The 15,896-nt window shown below is 42.0% G+C and overlaps 1 protein-coding gene across 2 annotated transcripts; it reads right to left on the bottom strand.

The window, feature by feature from the left end:
- Positions 1 to 2,708: 2,708 nt before the first annotated feature.
- Positions 2,709 to 10,564, bottom strand: LETMD1 (LETM1 domain containing 1). Of its 2 annotated transcripts, none has more exons than XM_006870044.1 (9): positions 10,391 to 10,564; positions 9,686 to 9,837; positions 7,430 to 7,545; positions 6,763 to 6,845; positions 5,236 to 5,422; positions 5,012 to 5,113; positions 4,759 to 4,911; positions 3,837 to 3,933; positions 2,709 to 2,779 (listed from the first exon to the last, which is right to left on the bottom strand). In XM_006870044.1, the coding sequence occupies exons 1-9, from the start codon at positions 10,510 to 10,512 to the stop codon at positions 2,709 to 2,711; spliced, it is 1,083 nt and encodes a 360-aa protein (XP_006870106.1). In that variant the 5' UTR covers positions 10,513 to 10,564. The 2 variants fall into 2 exon arrangements, with proteins under 2 accessions (XP_006870106.1, XP_006870105.1); XM_006870043.1 differs by having other exon boundaries at positions 7,391 to 7,545; positions 10,391 to 10,512.
- Positions 10,565 to 15,896: the final 5,332 nt, after the last annotated feature.

The following is a 15,896-nucleotide window of genomic DNA, read 5'->3' on the forward strand; positions in this document are numbered from 1 at the left end:
TTAGATGTACAGGATTAGAGTTCTTACACTATTTCACGTCACCCCCAAGAACTGCAGCTAACCTTGATGACAATAAAATTGGGGACCAAACCAATTCCCAAATGCCACATACAACCCTTAAGTTCCTAGTAACACAAGCTCTGAAAATAACCGAGGAAGTTTACAGAATGGGACTCCAGTTCAATTCTTACCTCTGTCAGGAGGTATAGTTCCTGTCCCATTCAGCTTATACTCCATCAATAACAGAGTTCTTTCTTACTAGCAAAGTTATCTTTAAAACAGTATTCTCTATCATCCTTCCCACCACTGCTGCATTTCTGGTATGGTTTATTAACCAGGAGCGAAAAAAAGTGAAAACCTTTTTTTGGGGAATGGGAGAGTAACTGTTCTTATCTTACCCATAAAGCTTTTTCTTGTGAGATAACTAAGGCCCTCGTGTCTTAAGACAACCTTCATGTATGTTGCAGCATTTCACCTATGAAATCTCGATACTCTTTTGAATCAATAGGCCTTTACTCAACACAGATACATCTCTTAGCCCAATTTGCACCCCCAAATCATTACTGGTTTTGTTTGGAGGGGCATTCTTAAGTATGTAGGTCCTTAATCTCTCCCCATCCTCCAGCTAAACAAAGCAGAGTTGAGAGTCTTAATGTAGCTGACTTTCAGATGCTAAATAAAGGGAGCTACATGCCCCTTGGCTTCACTGGGAATTTAGTTTGCTGGAGGGAGGAAATCTTTCTGAAATTGCATCAGAAGGAGTATGAGCTCTACCTGCACATTTCCCGCCTCAGAAAGGCTCCCACCTGATCTACTAAAGTGGATTCGTGCTGCTCAGTGAGACCCATTAGCCAGGAGTTTTTGAGTTTTTCTGAAAACTCCTTTCTTAATATAAGTCATTAATTACAATGATATAATTCTAAGTTTCTGAATGCTAAATATTAACATTTGGCATTACCATATTGTCAAGAAAAGGGCCTTTTCTACAGCCTAGTCCATCTCATCTCTGGTGCTACCTGAGTTGGACGGGAAACTTGTGGCTCGTGGTTGTTGGGAAGCTAGGCCTCTGATCACAGAAGCAGATAGCTCCAGTCCCATTCTGACTAGGCTTAGATAAAAAGAAATGACTTTGCAACTCTTAATTTTCCAATTTCCTTTCTCACATAACTGTACACAGGTAGTATTTTCAATGTGAATCCAAAGCTTGTCTGGTTTCTCTGAAAAAAACAAAAACAAAAAACAAAAAACTTTTTTTTTGCCTTTAGGTCCTTTACATTGTGATAATGCTGTATTTAAAGAGACTATTTAAATGTAATATTAAAGAAAATATTCAAAAGGGTGATGTGTTTGTTATTCTTTGTCTTGGCAGGCTGCAATTCAGTTACTTGTTAGAGAAGGGATGCTTCTTCAGCTTTGTACTGAAAGTAATTAGGCCAGTTAGGGATTGATGTTATTAGCATATCAAAACATCTGATGATGCAAAAACAGTATTCTCTTTGGAGGATCCAGAGCCCTTCAGCTGTCCTGTTGGAGCTTTGCCCTGTCACTAGCATTTCACACTTGGATCTCATTTTTAATTCTATGAACTTCATAAATAGGAAATTCTCTATTCCTGTGAGGGCATATTAAGATGCCCATCAAGAGGAACAGCTTCAAACCAGTCCCTTCATAACTGCCATCCCATCACAAGGCTCTGTTTCAAGCAGATGCTTCCCCATTAATTAGGTTATGATAGTCTTGTAAAAGGAAGGAGTCTTAGTAAAATGATTAGAGTGTGCATAGTAATTCCAGCAACTAGTTTTCAGTCAGTCTTTACTTGGGTTTCATAAACAGTGCTTCATGCATTTACAATAAGTTACAAGTCACTGATGTACACATACAAATGTTAGGCCTAACTTAACTACTGTGATGCAGACCTCTCCTGGTCTCCCTAGGCAGGCAGTAATGAGTACCTTATGGATTCGATCCATGGCTCACAGGTAGCCACTGCAGGTGGATCACTGCAACACAGTGGAGGTAGCAGAGGTGAATCCATAGGGGCTGTGCTGCAGCCCAGAAGTTTAAGACATAGGGCATGAAGGCTATAAATAAACCCTGGAGAAAGGGTCAATTAGCACTCGTGTGCTTGTATCTTTTCCACTAACATGTTCCCATAAGTTATTACTTTATTTTTTTTCCTAAAGGTCAAAGGGTTTGGTTAGCTCCTGCCAGTGAGGACAAAACCCTACTTTTGGTTATGTCATGAGGAGAGAGAGCATCAAGGTACCTGCAGACATGTAAGTGCTCCAGTTTAAGTTGTGCTGCTCCCAGCAGCTAGATAGAGAAAAACAATACACCACAGCTGTAAAGAGTATGGCAGTGGATGGGTCCTAGGTCAAATAAGAATTCCCACCTGGGGCGCCAGCTCACTTCCCAGGACCTGAACGTGACACAGTAAAAGCCCAGTATACAGGCTGTAGCTGACTCCAGCGAACTGTGCTGGAGTTGGGTTACCACTTCACATGGGCCACCCTAGTAAGAGGGTTTGCTTCAGCTCTAGCTGCAAGGGGAATGTCTAGCTCTTCTACAGGTACCACTGAAATCTGTGGCACCTGCTCCTCTGCCTCCGACACACCTAACAGTGCACACAGACTGCTGACAAGTGCCGTTTGGTCCCACGCTGCTGCATTGTGTGACTGCAGGACTGTGCCATCCAATCTGTGGGTCGCTCAGCGCCGTGTCCCAAGGTAGTTGGTAGAAAACAGGACCACGTTGTGTAGCAAGAGGGACAGCTCAGCTTCTGAAAACATCAATAATAGTGGTTTGGCCAGGGAACAATCTGCCTTCTAAGTACCTTGGAATACACGGTGGCAGGGTGTCAAGTGCAGGGAGGTGTGGCATTAGATGGTGGTTTTCTCAGTTCTCCTGCCTTGTTACAGCCTCCACATGCATGCTTTGCTTCTACAATTATGAGGGGGTTTTCCAACATTTGTGCAAAACTAGAATTAAAAGATCACGAAATTTCCTATGAACTTTTGCAAGTCCCCTCACACCTTCTGATCAGCCCTTTCTCTATCTCTTGATTTTCATGTGAAAGCAGTAAAAACTGCAGGGACAATACTCAACATCATTGTTACCCTTGGGATTCTTCTGGTAGAAACCTGTGCTCTGGGGACATTTCTCAGCTCCTAGGAGATGAGTAAGCCTATCCTAATACCCAAAGACCTAGAAAACATCGAGACCCACAGGCCTAATACCCCTGCTCACACAGCTTTGTTCAACCAGTTGAGTGCTTTTGTTTTTGAGCTGAAAGTGCACGCCTTTCAACTTTGCCCTCCATGGATAGTAGGTAACATCTGGAGATGTTTTTGGTTGTCACTACTGAGAATGAGGCGGTACTATGGCATTTAGTGAGCGGAGGTCAGGGACGCTGCTTTGTTGTTGTTAGGTGCCTTCCAGCTGGCTGACTCACAGCAACTGTATGCACAACGGAATGAAACACTGCTCCTGCGTCCTCCTCACAAGTACTGTTCTACTGCTAAACACCCTCTGATGCATGACCATTCCCCCAGAACAAAATGTCAATAGTGCTGAGGTTGAGAAAGTCTGATGGAGATTCGCACATCCCCACAGGACCTACTACTCCCTGATGTTGCCTTGCACAGTCTGCTTCATTAACTGCCTAGCCCCTATAGGCATGTGACTTTGTACTGTTTCGATTAGACATACTATGTTACGGAAGGGGCTCACAAATTCTCAATAGCTATTCTCCCTCTTCTTCTCCCCACTAATACTATCAGAATAGAATGACAGAATGGTTTGGGTTTCAGTGGCATAACCATACGGATTCATCTTACCTTTTAGGCTGCAGGAAATCTGCAGCCATTCTCCCAGCCAAGTTCGGCATCTTTCTTCAGCAATGTGGGTAGAATTCAGGCCACGGAGATAACAAGCCTATACCACCCAGAGGAAAAATGGTCCTTAACAATCAATAGACTGAATATGCCAAGGGAGTAAAACTCCATAAAAAATCCTACATATCTTTTAAATAAGTTCTTGTTGTGTGCTGCCAAGTTCATTCCACCTCATAGCAACTCTACACAACAGAATTACTCCATCAGGTTTTCTTGGCTGAAATCGTTATAGGCGCAGATCACCAGGTATATTCTTCCACAGAGTAGTTTGTTGTTGTTGATAAGTGCCATTGAGTTGGCTCTAACTCACAGCGACCCTGTATTAAGATTTCTAAGGAGTGGTTGGTGAGTCTAAACCACCAACCTTAAGGTTCAAACCGACTCTGCGGCCCAGTGCTTATCCTATAGTGCCACAACAGAAGTGACTAATGGGTTCAAATCTCTGACTTGAGGGTTAGCAGTTCGAGCACTTAGTCACTGTGCAACCAGGGGTCCTTTTAAATAAGTTAAACAAGTTAGATAAGTTACTATCTCATCTACTTTCAGTATGGTGATTTCTCTTCATTGTGTTCAAGCGCTGGAAGAAGAGTTCTGGAACTGGTGATGGACAAGATGACAAGGAAAGAGGTCTATACTCGTATAATCTAAAACAACAGGTCTAGAGGATAGTGTCTTTAGAAAAGAAATATGAACTAAAATTATTGTGGGTAAGCCATTCCCACTCGTTAAGTTGCTTGAGAAAGAGAAAGAAATGAGTTGAGAGAATAACGAGCTTAGATATAACAACATAAGAGACAACACCAGGAGCCCAGGCTTCTACAGGCCCACTGAGGGTTGAGAGTTGATGTTGCAATCAAGCTCTTACCGACTTCACTTCTTGAGCTGTCAGCTCACCAATCCCCAGCTTTGCCAAAGCTTTGTCCAATTGATGAATCACAGTGGTATGATTCTTCAAACGGCTTCTCAACAAGAAAGGAGGCAGGTGAGGAGTAAGAAGCATGGCTCGGCTCAAGGCTTTCTGTAACACAACATAAAAAGAGTCAACCTACGGTTACGTCAAGCAAAGACTGGAAGTAAAGCGAGGCTGTGTAGGAAATCGAAGACCTCAATGTGCTCACCAACTGCAAAGTCTGGAGATGGTTCATGTCCAGAGGACGGTTAGAGAAGCACTCTCTCAGAGCAAGGATATCATTTACTGCTGGCTGAGTACCATGGTGTATCTTGGGAGAGGTAAGAGATTGGTAGATGGTAAGATGGTCTTAATTAACTAGCCTATTTCAGTGAAACTGGATCTATCTAACAAGATTCCTGGTTTGTACAGAGGGTCAACTGGGAAAAATACCTTGTTGCATACTTCTGTGAGATGCCACCGGAGTCCTGCATCAGAAATGGCTGGGATCGTCATTTCTAAACAAGTAAGGATTTCTGGATGGGACTGCCTCTGGAGAGTATGATAAATATCTAAGAATTCAGTCTGTTGCTTTGGGGTCCAAAAGTGCCTGACTAGTAGTTGCCTAGGAAAAAAGTACCTAAAAGGAAAAGGAATCATGAAGTCATTTGCTGAAATAAGAATCTTTCAAAGAGAGCCTACAAAGTCTTTGGCAGACGTGAATACTAGGGAGAAGAGACAGAGACATGATTTCCCTACCTCACTGTTCTTTTTAGCTAAACAGGTCTCAAACCAAAACTCAAAGATCCACGGAAGCACAGTTTCAAGCAGTGTTACTGATATATGTGAAAGGATCGAGTATCATCACTGAGGTGTATGGGCAGAAGCGGTGGAAGAAAAGCCCAGCGTGCAGTGATCAAATACAATGAGGTGTGAAATACATGCTCTGGATAAGCCGAACAGAGTTACAGACTACACACTGCATGAGATGTTGACTTCACACTGTAGCATTGTCCCTAATGTGTACGAGGGGTCTTTAAAAAATTTGTGGAATAATGGAATTTTCCCACAAACTCCTGGAAGCCCCGTCGTATAAAGTATATAAAAGGTGATACGTTTGCTTACTTGTCTACATGTGTGGTGCTTTTATAACAAGGCCACAAATTCTTTGGCACATCTTACTGACAGGTGGAGTCTCTATTCCCTTTTTTAAATTTGGGTGGCTGTTCAACCAATATTATAGAGCAGAAATGATTCTATGTAAGCCCTAAGGCTGGGTTATAAAAGGACAGGATTGCATCTGCATCATTCACTGGGCCACCCACTTTGTAATACTGTCATGTAAGAAATCCCACTACCCGGAAGCCACCATATTGAAGGGCCACATACAGGCCACCCTGGGTATCAGTTCCAGTCTTCCAGTCATCTCTGCCAAGGCACCAGACATAGGAATGTCCCTGGACTGCTCCACCAACGTCCTGCCCAAATTCCTGATACACAAAAATCATGAAAGTGGTGGTTGTTTTAAGCTATTAAAGTTATGGGGTTGCTTGTTATACAGCAAAAGGCAAATGGAACATAAAATGAATCTAACATGCTTTTTGTATGTTTTCCTGAAAAAAAAAAAAAAAAAAAAAAAGTGTCCCAAATTGGTATGCCTCTCAGGACTGGGCTGCTGCCTCCAGGAAAGATGGAGTACGTCATCATCTCATTTCACATCACATCACATCACATCACATCACATCACACAGTGGCAACTAAGAGAAAGGGAATCTATGTTAGCAATATCTGCAATGCTTCTCAGTTCACCAATGTAACTGAAGGGCTTTCATGAACTTTGGGGATCCTGAGAAGGCTTGGAGTAAGAAGTCTGATGACCTACGTTCTGAAATGGAAAATTCTTCCTAAACATAATTTTTAATTAAAAAAATAACAGCTACATATCTTAAAGAAACTGGGGAAATGAAAGTCTGTACTCACATTAGCAAGAACACCAGGTAGTTGGCAAAGGGTGGGATGGAAATGATGCCTATGAAAATACACTTGGTGACGTCTCGGCTGAACTAAGCAGAAACAAATACAGGTGCATTTTTAACCCAGGTAAGTCCTTAGCATAAGGAACAATCCCTCCATCCCACTGTGTAGTAAGCATATATTACAGCCTATTAGGAGACCAAGGTTATTTCTCTCCAGCCCTAAGTGGTAAGTTCCTAGACAACAAAGCCTATGATTTGCTCACTTTTATGTCCCAGATAATGTTTAGGACCGAGCCTGACATACACCAAATCCCATAGGACTTCATCCTATTTAGTTTCCTGATATACAGAATGGGTCTACCAAGTACTCCTTCCTTGTTACACTTTGGATCCTTCCAGATTTGTCTATTCAGAAGTAATTTGAATTTTAATGCTCACAATTTTCATTCAGAAACTGTGCCAGAAACTCGCTGGAGCTCTGCTGTGGAAGGCTACGACTCTGAAGAAACTTGACTCTGACAAAACCTGATGCCCTCATTCAGTTCAATACTTTGGTTTCACAGAAGATGGCAAGAGCTTGATCAGTGGTGAACAAGGAAAAAAATCCTGAGAGCTACATTAATTTTATTTACCTCACATGAACTCTGGCTATCTGTCCCCTTGGCCCATACCTGTCTCAAATGCTCCATGTCCCGGTATGACAGTTGATGAAACTTTATATTTTGCTTCCACATATTTGCCTTTATTCTTCTAGCCTTTTTGGCATCAGCCCATAACATCCGAAATCCTGCCTCATTAAAGTAGAGCACAGAGTGTGATGTTATCCCAGTTTAATCTCAACACAGCAGCTTCCTGCTCCATGTTCACCCACATGCACGCATACCTGACCTTCCCCGATCCTAGATAAAAACTTCAAACTAGGTAACTTGAAACTCTGAGGAGCCCAACCTGTATCTCTTTTCTCATCTCCCTCCTACATCTCTTCTAGCCAAGATAGGCTTCTGTGATTTATTTTGGAATGGTTCTCATTTTTCCGGTTCATTAATCACTTCTTTCTTAAAAATCAAAATTCAAAGCTTCCTACACCCAAGAAGTCTTGCTCAATGAACTCTATGTATGCCTTGGCCAGATATTACCTCATCTCCTCAATGGAACACTTTTGTAATTACTGTAATTTACCATATTTCTATGATTATATAATCTTCATTCTATAATAATGCTTACATCCATCTAATGGAATCCTGGTGTAGCACTGTGGCTTAATGTGCTGGACGGCAAGGTCTGTTTGAACCATAGGTTGGTGGTTCAAGCTCATCAGCGACTCCTCGGAAACCCTATACAGGATTGATATGAGTAGGAACCCACTCGACGACAATTAACAACAGCAACAATCTACCTAATACTTTTGTATTTTTGAATGAAATGATATAATGAATAGACTGACTTCAAAAAATACAGAAGGCAGGACTATAGATAAAATAAGACTGGTTGCCAGCTGATAAACACTGAAGTGCAGTTGAGTATAGAGAAGTTTTTTATGCTACTCTTTCTCCTTTAATGTATGTTTAAATTTTTTCCATAATAAAAAGTTAAAAATAAAACAATCAAAATGCTTCCAGACCCTCTTCTTACTCAATCCTACATTAAAAACCTGGGGGTAGACACAGTAGACATGAGGGTAAACAAGGCAAGTATTTTTACCTTCAATTTACAGAAAAGGATAAGCAATTTGTGCAAGTTCATGAAGCTAGTAAAGATGATGATAACATTCAGAGTTTCCAATATGGTTGTTTACTGTAATTAACATTATGATAAAGATATAAAGTATAATAATTACCAAGCACTATCACTTACTGAACTCTTATGATAGATAAAATCCTGTTATAAGGATTTTTTTGTGTATGTATTTACGTAGATATTAAATTAATTAATATGGCTTATTTAATCTTTACAACCATGTTGTCAATAAGCAACTGTCATACAATCAGTTCTGGTTCATTGTGCCCCTGTAGAACACAGTACAACAGCCCCATATGGTTTCCAAGACTATACATCTTTATGGAAGCAAATTGCCCCAGCTTTCTCCTGCTAAGCAGCTGGTGAGTTTGAACCACTGACTATTTGGCTATCAGCTGAGTGCATTAACCACTGTACCACCAGATCTCCTTACATTGTCAGTTTTTGTTGTTGTTGTTAGGTGCCATCCAGTCGGTTCTGACCAATAGCAACCCTGTATAGGGTTTCCAATGAGCAGCTGGTGAGCTTAAACTGCCGACCTTATGGTTCAAACTGGCTTTGCATTCCAGCATATATAGCAGATTCTATCATTATCTCCATTTTACAGATAAGAAACCAATGGACAAAGAGGTTAAGTGACTAGTTCAATTGTGCAACCAGTAAGGACAATGTACATTTGAACTCAGGTAGTCCGACATGTGACACTGACTTTCAGAAAACAAGTATACTGAGCACTATTTCTATCAAAATACGCCACCTCCAATAGGTTTGTGAGAAGCATTAGACATTTCCTTATGGGCCAAGTTCACTAATCACTACGAGTTAACTTGTGTTAACACTGAGTAAAGCACAACTACACAGCACCTAACAACTTCACTAGTACCTTGCAGGGCAGCTCGAAGCATTCAGATTCTGCTTTTGTGCATGACAAAAAATTTCCTCTTAGTGAAGTGTGTATAGTTTAAAAAGTTGCAAAACTGTCTTCCCAATCTCAGGCATTCTCGGGTGTTTCCTATCATACCTTCCCAGAAATATCCTCAAGAAAGGCAATCTGATAAGGATTTACTACTCCAGCATTAAAGAAACAGAAGCTATCCCAGCTCTCATTCCCAAAGCAGAACCTGCAAATGATCACACTTCATGTAACTCACCAAGGACAAATACAAGGGAGTTCTATTTCAGTTTTTTACCTTTCATGAAGATTGTGTACATGACATAGAAGCGGGGGAAATTGCGACCCAAAAAACGATGGTATTTCTCATGAATCACTTTTGTCTTGTCCACCACGTAAGAGACCAAGCTCTTCACATCTGCCTTTGGAATGAGATGAAGCTTTGAAGACCTACAAGGAAAATCAAAGAAAGTATCTGGGAACCAGGTCTGGAAGCCTCTTCACACCTCTGGCCCCTAGTATTAAACACCAGCCTCAAAGAACGAGTGCCAAGACCCGAGACTTCAGAAATCCAAGGAAAGTCTTGGGGTCAAGGAGAGCTAGGCAATCACACTGAGGAAGACGCCAGGCAGCAAGAGATGTCAGGTGATGTGAGTCTGGAGAGTGCAAGGCATGAGGGGATACCGTGGACGACAGGTTAAGACCAGAGAGAAATGGGAGCGAGGTGGCAGCGGTAAACCCGAGGTGAGAAAGCGAGGCTTGAAAGTGGAGCTCAGCACACACGCAGAATTCAGACAAAGTGGGGCACTGAGAATGAGAAGAGGGTCAGAAACCGAGTCAGTATCGGGGGTCGGGCTGCGAATCCTGAGCAGAAGAAGGACCATTCCCGGGGCCCGGCCGGGCAACCCTGAGAATGAACGAGGCTCAGACAGCATGCAAGCAAGGATGAGCCACTGGAAGAGCCTGGACGTCAAAAACGCTTTTCTCTTTCCAGGTCCCTCACCGAGGGGCCCCCCAGACCAGGCCAGAGCACCCAAGTTGTAGCCTCCGCGTGACAAAAGGTCCAGGGGTGACTGCTGAGCCCCAAAAAGTGGCCCGAGCCCACCACACTCTGGAGAGCGCCATCTTAACCGTGAGGGAGGGGGAGCGACGGAGCCTTCAGGTCAGCATTCACCGTGCGTCGCGTTCTCGCCTAGACGCAGACGCCTTCCCCGAGCGCTGATTGGTAGCCATAGGCCTCTTGGCTCCTACACCGTCTCGGCGACTGCCGAATCAAAGGGTGAGTGAGAAGGAAGCGCCAGGATTGGACACAACCAGAACTTCCTGCTTTAAAGGTCCCGGAAATGCACTTTCCCCAAGGGAGTGAGCGTTTTTGCCAAAAGTGGGGTTTGTGATTCCAAGGACGCTCTCCCCTTGAGAAGCCTAGTGACCCTTCGCTATTCCCTAAGGCCACAGGACTTCCCAGCTTTGTCCTTTCCATCTGCCTGTAACCCGGATGTCGTTTTACCTTGGGTTCCAGATGTCAATTTGGTTGTGCTTTGCACTTTGGCGCCTCTAGGGATTGGGAGGACTCGGACGCCCTCTAGTGGTGACGGACAGATTAGAGCGGGAACTGTCCACTTCCCAGTTAGGTCGCTAAGGTTAGGTTAGTTGTTGTTTGGTGCCCTCGAGTCGGTGCTGACCCATAGCGACTTTACGCACAGCAGAACGAAACACTGCCCAATCTTGGACCAACTTCACTATTGTTGCCACGCTTGAGTCCATCAATGCTGCCACTTGGCCAGTCTATCTCGTTGGGGGTCTTCCTCTTTTTCTCTGACCCTCCACCTTTACCAAACACGATCTCCTTCTCCCGTGACTGGTCCCTCCTGACAATATGTTCAAAGTATGAGAGACAAAGTTTGGCTATCCTGACCCCAGGAGCTCTGGTAGCGTAGTGGTTACGAATCGGGCTGCGAACCTTAAGGTCAGCGGTTCGAAACTACCAGCCGCTCCGCGGGAGAAAGATGAGGCTTTCTACTCCCATAAAGATTTACACCCTCGGAAACCCTGTACAGGGTCGCTATGGGTCGGAACCGACTCGACGGCACTTAACAACAACAACAAAGGAGCACTCTGGCTGCACTTCTTCCAAAACAGATCGATTGGTTCTTTTGGCAACCCATGGCACTTTCAATATTCTCCTCCAACACCACAACTCAAAAGCAACAATTCTTCTACGGTCTTCCTTAGGTAGAGTACACCTTTTCCTTCTCAGTGTTCCCCAGACTGTCTAGCTTTAGTTAAGTGCCTATTGGCTTGGATTTCAGTTTAAATATCACGATTCAGGGAGATCGTCTCTGATCACTCTATCTATAGTAGCAGTCATCAAGAGGCCAAATGTTTTCACCCACATCCATAACCCCTGTATTTTCTTCATAGCACTTATCCTTTATCTTTTAGGTTTCTTCGCTTGGCGGGCTCCCTGAGCTAGACTGAGAGCAAGCACCATCACTGCTGTATCCCCAACACTAGGTCTAGCTTTATGCAAGGAACATAGTTGTTGTTAAATGCCATCAAGTAAATTCTGACTCACAGGGACCCTCTATAGGGTTTTCGAGGTTTAAAATCATTGCAGGAGCAGAAAGTCTCAGCTTTCTTCCGTGGATCAGCTTGAGTGCCTATCCTCTAGAGCCACCGTGCTCCCAGGTATATAGTAGGTGCTTGGTAAACAGTTTTAGTTACATTAATTGATATTTGAAACTGGAAAGAATCCCCACAAGCTGTCTTTTAAGAATTTAACCACCATTTTAGGTAAATATGAATATTTAATCTACCTGGAGTAACAAGCACCCCATTTGGGATTAGGCGATCAAGGTTCAAATCTAAGCACTGTCATTTCCTGCAGTGTGAGATCTTGGACATTTTACTTTAGCACTGAGTCTATTTCCTCTATAATAGTACCTAAGGAACTCTGGTGGCACAAATGTCTAAGCATTAGACTACTAACCTAAAGGTTAAAGGTTCTAACCCATCCAGTGGTTCCTCAAGAGGAAAACTCGACAATCAGATTTGTAAAGGTTACATTCAGGAAACCTTATGAGGAGCTCAGATCTGTCACATGGAGTCACTGTGAGTCATAAATGGCTCAATGGCACTGAAAAACAATAATAGTGCCTATCTTAGCCATCACTCATCTGTCTGATTGACGTACTGTGGTGGCTTGTGTGCTACTGTGATGCTGGAAGGTATGCCACTGGTATTTTAAATACCAGCAGGGTCACCCATGGTGGATCCATTTTAGCAGAGTTTCCAGACTAAAACAGACTAAGAAGAAGGAGAGGCAGACCACTTCTGAATGTTTAGCCACTAAAAATTGTATGAGTCACAGCAGAACATTGACAAATATAGTGCTGGAAGACGAAAACAGTATGAAGAGCAACAGAACATTGTCAGATATAGTGCCTGAAGATGAGCCCTTCATGGAAGGCACTCATGATAGGACTAGAGAAGAGCTGCCTCCTCAAAGTAGAATTGACCATAATGACATGAATGGAGCAAAGCATTCAGCACCTTCATTTACTGATGAGGCACAACTCAAAATAAGGGGAAAACACCTAAAAAATGAAATGGAATACGTAAAGGTTGACATCCTACGCAATAGTGAGCTGAGATGATGCTGACCATTTTGAATCAGACAGTCATATGGCTTACTATGCCAGGAATGACAAATTGAAGAGGAATGACATCACATTCATCTTGCAAAAGAACATTTCAAGATCTATGTGAAGTGCAATGCTGTCTGTAATATTATGATATCCATACACCAACAAGGAAGACTAGTATATAACACTATTGTTAAAATTTACTAAAATCACTAAATTCAGTGATGAAATTGAAGAACACTACCAACTTCTTCAGTCTGAAATTGATCCAACATGCAATCAAGGTGAAATGATAATTACTGGTGATTGGAGTGTAAAGGTAGAAAACAGAGGAAGGATCCGTAGTTGGAAACTGTGGCCTTGGTAATGGAAACGATTGCTGGAGACTGCATAGACTTCTTCATTGCGAATACCATTTTTAAACAAATAAAGGCAACTACACACATGGACCCCACTAGATGGACTACATAGGAATCAAGTTGACTGCATTTGTGGGAAATGATGATAGAAAAGTCCATATCATCAGCCAAAACAAAATTGGGGGCCAACTGTGGAACAGTTGCTCATAATCAAGTTCAGGGTGAAGCTATAGAAAATTAAAACAAGTACATGCCATCAAAATATGATATTGACTATATCCCACCTGAATTTTTTTTCTTAAATGTTTTATTGTGAATGATGTGATAGTTTACATGGGAGAACATTAGTTTTACATTCATTCTATCGTCGTATATCGTCTCATTGCCATGGTTACAATCCCCTCCATGCAATCCTTGCCCCGTACCCCACAGGTCTTCACCTGAATTTAGAGACCATCTCAAGAACAGATTTGATGCGTGAGACATTAATGACAGAAGATCAGAACACTTGAGGGATTCCCTCTAGAACATCATACAGGAAGAACACAAAAGGTCCAAAAAGACCAAAATGGATGACAGAAGAGACCCTGAAACTTGCTTCATTGTTGTTAACTGCTGTCAAGTTGGTTCCAACTCATAGCGACCCTGTATAGGGTTACCAAGGAGTGGCTAGTGGACTTGAACCACCAACCTTGCAGTTCAAGCCAACATTGCAGTCCAGTGCATTAACCCGCAGCGCCATACCAGAACTTGCTTTAGAGAAGGTAAAGTTGGAAGAAATTGGAAGAAATGAGGATTTAAAAGAGCTGAGCAGAAGGCTTCATAGGGCAACTCAAGAAGAAAAGGCAAACATTAAAATCAAAGGGGAAGAACACGATCATCGTTTCTCAAACTGAAAGAACAAAAGAAAAAAGAAATCAAGCGTGCTGTGGTGCTGCAGGATAATGCACTGGACCTCAAGGTCAGTTGGAATCCTAAGGTTGGCGATTCAAATCTAACAGCTTCTCCTTGGAAACCCTAGACAAGGTCACTATGAGTCAGAACCAACTCGAAGGCACTTCACAACAACAGTAAGCAAACTATTCAACGATACAGGAATCACCAAAAGAAGATGGAAAGAACCAAATGACACAGAAACAGATGAAAATCCTGGAACCCTGAACTTCATAGGAAATGTTAAAGGAGTGACTGTTTCCAGGGAGGAGAAGCTGAGCAGGGACATCAAGAGAGGGAGTTTATGTGTTAATTATTATTTTCTCTCTTATTCTTCTTTTCTGTAGCTCCAATTTCCTGGCCCTCTTTTCTCTATTTAGTTATTACAGTCTTTTTTTTTTTTTTTTTCTGATTACGGCCTATTTTTGTTTATTTTTTCTCTTTTATTATTTTCTCATTTCATTATTAGTTGCTTATTTGTTTATTCTGTTTATTTTCTTGTGTGTGTGTGTGTGTGTGTGTGTGTGTGTGTAGAGGGTTTTCTTCTCTTTCCCACCCAACAGGAAACAGCAATCAAGTCCATACAGCCCAGCCATAACCCTATCCTAGGCAAAACCATCCACTGGGCAATAGACAATACCAGTTTCTAATACCACCTGATCAATGATTGACAGTAACCAACACCAGCCAAACACACCCAAACGGCAATGGAAAATGGTGCACAGGCTTCCATTTTTAGTTGTTGAGAGCCTAAGAACACATCAACATACAATCATTAGTTAAATGTAAATATAAAAACACCAGTGTCCCCAAAGACAGCAAGCAATTTTAGCTCACATGAAGAAATGAAAGAATGGCTCAGACAAATGACCAAGATGCAGAGCCAAAAATGTTTTCTGAGGAAGAAAAGATAATGATGGAAACAGCTGAAAAAGAATCATAGTTAGATACCTTCAAAAGATTGACAGGAAGTTTGAGGAAACCAAGAGCACAGAAAAAATTTTTAGAAGAATTCAGAACACACTACAAACAAATAAATGCAACTTTTGAAACAATACAAAACCTGCTATTAGAAATTCAGAAGGTTAATACCAAGATTTCAGAAACTGGCAATACATTGAAAGGGAAAGGAGTAAATCCAAAGCAATGAAAGCCTAAATTAGTGAGCTGCAAGACAAATCTCTCAATACTAGGATGGTAGAAGAACAATCATTTTTTTAAAAATGAAAAAATCTGAAGAAAGTTTAAGATATGTGGGACAGAATGAAGAGGAACAACTTACAGGTGATCAGAATTCCAGAACAGGAAGAGACATTAAAAAGCACAGAGAAAATTGTTGAAGAGTTGTTGGAAGAAAACTTCCCTAACATCATAAAAGACAATAAGATAAGCATACAAGAAACTGAATGAACCCCAAAAAGGATAGATTCCAAAAGAAAATCTCCAGTACATATCATAATCAATTTTTTTCAAAACCAAAGACAATGAAAGAATTCTGAGAGTGGCTCAAGAAAAACAAAAATTTACCTACAAAGGAGAACCAATAAGCCTATGCTCTGATTTCTCAGCAGAA

Source organism: Chrysochloris asiatica, unplaced genomic scaffold (genome assembly GCF_000296735.1).
Source record: "Chrysochloris asiatica unplaced genomic scaffold, ChrAsi1.0 scaffold00138, whole genome shotgun sequence".
NCBI classification, from domain to species: domain Eukaryota; kingdom Metazoa; phylum Chordata; class Mammalia; order Afrosoricida; family Chrysochloridae; genus Chrysochloris; species Chrysochloris asiatica.

What these genes read in the sequence shown, in the direction of transcription:
- LETMD1 (XM_006870043.1), bottom strand. Translation starts at nt 10,512, where the DNA reads ATGGCGCTCTCCAGAGTGTGGTGGGCTCGGGCCACTTTTTGGGGCTCA. An exon ending in ATCTCCAGACTTTGCAGTTG is followed by an intron (nt 4,912 to 5,011) that starts GTGAGCACATTG and finishes GTTGTGTTACAG; the next exon opens with AAAGCCTTGAGCCGAGCCAT. An exon ending in CAGCTCAAGAAGTGAAGTCG is followed by an intron (nt 3,934 to 4,758) that starts GTAAGAGCTTGA and finishes TGGGTGGTATAG; the next exon opens with GCTTGTTATCTCCGTGGCCT.